Here is a 1299-nt window from a genome sequence, read left to right as displayed (position 1 = left end):
GCTCTCAAAACTGTGATGTCACTCTTACTCTGCGGATGGTACTGCACATTTAGGGTGTAAGGGTCACTACTAGGATATGTAAAATAGGGAGCATTGTCATTTTGATCGAGAATCTCAACAACAACATTCGCTGTGTCATTCAGAGATGGGCTTCCGTTATCTTTGACAAAAACCTCAAACTTATACACATCTTGTTTCTCTCTGTCCAATGACATGGTGGCTGAAATGAAGCCATAACTGGTGATGAGAAATGGTAGATTGGATTTTTCTTTACGCAGCAGAGAATATGTGAGTTGTCCAGCAGATCCAAGATCAGGGTCAGTGGCATTGACAAAACCAATAGGGAAGTCTTTATCTTTGTTTTCATAGGTGAAGAATTGGAATGTATCTTTGGTAAACTGTGGTTGTACATCATTGATGTCCATCACTTGGATAGAGAGGGTTTTAACACTTTTCAGAGGAGGTAATCCTTTATCTTGACAGGAGACAGGAATGTTATAGTGTCCTTGTGTTTCTCTGTCCACTGGTTTGTTTAGAAGGATTTTATATTCTTTAGATCCCATTGACTGTAGTTTGAATGTGTCATCTTTGATATGACAGTTCACCTGTCCATTTTGTCCCACATCGTTGTCAGTGACCATCACATAAGCAATGAAACTACCGATTTTGTTGTCTTCAAAAATGGTAGCTGTGTTGTCACTGATTGCTGAGACATATTGAATATCAATAAATGGAGGATTATTGTGTTGGTTGATAACATTTACTAGAACTGTTGCTATAGAACTAAAGGGTGGACTGCCTCCATCTCTGGCTTCTATAAATAGTTCATAGGTTTTCTTTTTCCCTAAATTTGAATATTCCCTTAAGAAAATGTTTCCGCTGGTTTCATTTAACAGAAAATAGCTTTTTGCTAGATCTGATGTCTTTGGACTTAAATGAAAAGTAATTTTACCATTTTCACCAGAATCAGCATCAGTCACAGATAAAACAATGATGGGTTTAGATTTGTGATGTGTACTTTGTATGGATATATTATAGAGAGGTTTAGAAAATACAGGTGGGTTGTCATTAACATCTATTATGGAAATATTTATATTTAAAACACCTTGTTTTGCTGGTGAACCTCCATCCTTAGCTATGACTTGTAATAAATATGTGTCTTTGATTTCTCTGTCCAATGATTCTTTTAAAACTATTTTAAGAGAAGAAATACCATCAGCTCTTTTAGACACTGACAGAGAGAATGGTTCTCCATTCTTTGATTTTAATTTATATTGTATTAACGAGTTTTGAAATCCA

At 35.7% G+C, this 1299-nt stretch overlaps 1 protein-coding gene across 1 annotated transcript; it reads right to left on the bottom strand.

The window, feature by feature from the left end:
- Nucleotides 1-5: 5 nt before the first annotated feature.
- LOC106873945 (protocadherin beta-13) lies at nt 6-1298 on the bottom strand (the record flags this gene model as incomplete). Its single annotated transcript, XM_014921486.2, has 1 exon — nt 6-1298. A coding segment is annotated over one exon (1293 nt), but the record flags the coding sequence as incomplete, so codon positions are not given.
- Between the last annotated feature and the right edge of the window lies 1 nt (nt 1299).

The sequence above is a fragment of the Octopus bimaculoides genome, chromosome 14 (assembly GCF_001194135.2).
Source record: "Octopus bimaculoides isolate UCB-OBI-ISO-001 chromosome 14, ASM119413v2, whole genome shotgun sequence".
Lineage (NCBI taxonomy): Eukaryota > Metazoa > Mollusca > Cephalopoda > Octopoda > Octopodidae > Octopus > Octopus bimaculoides.
This window is presented reverse-complemented; position numbering and strand designations above follow the sequence as displayed.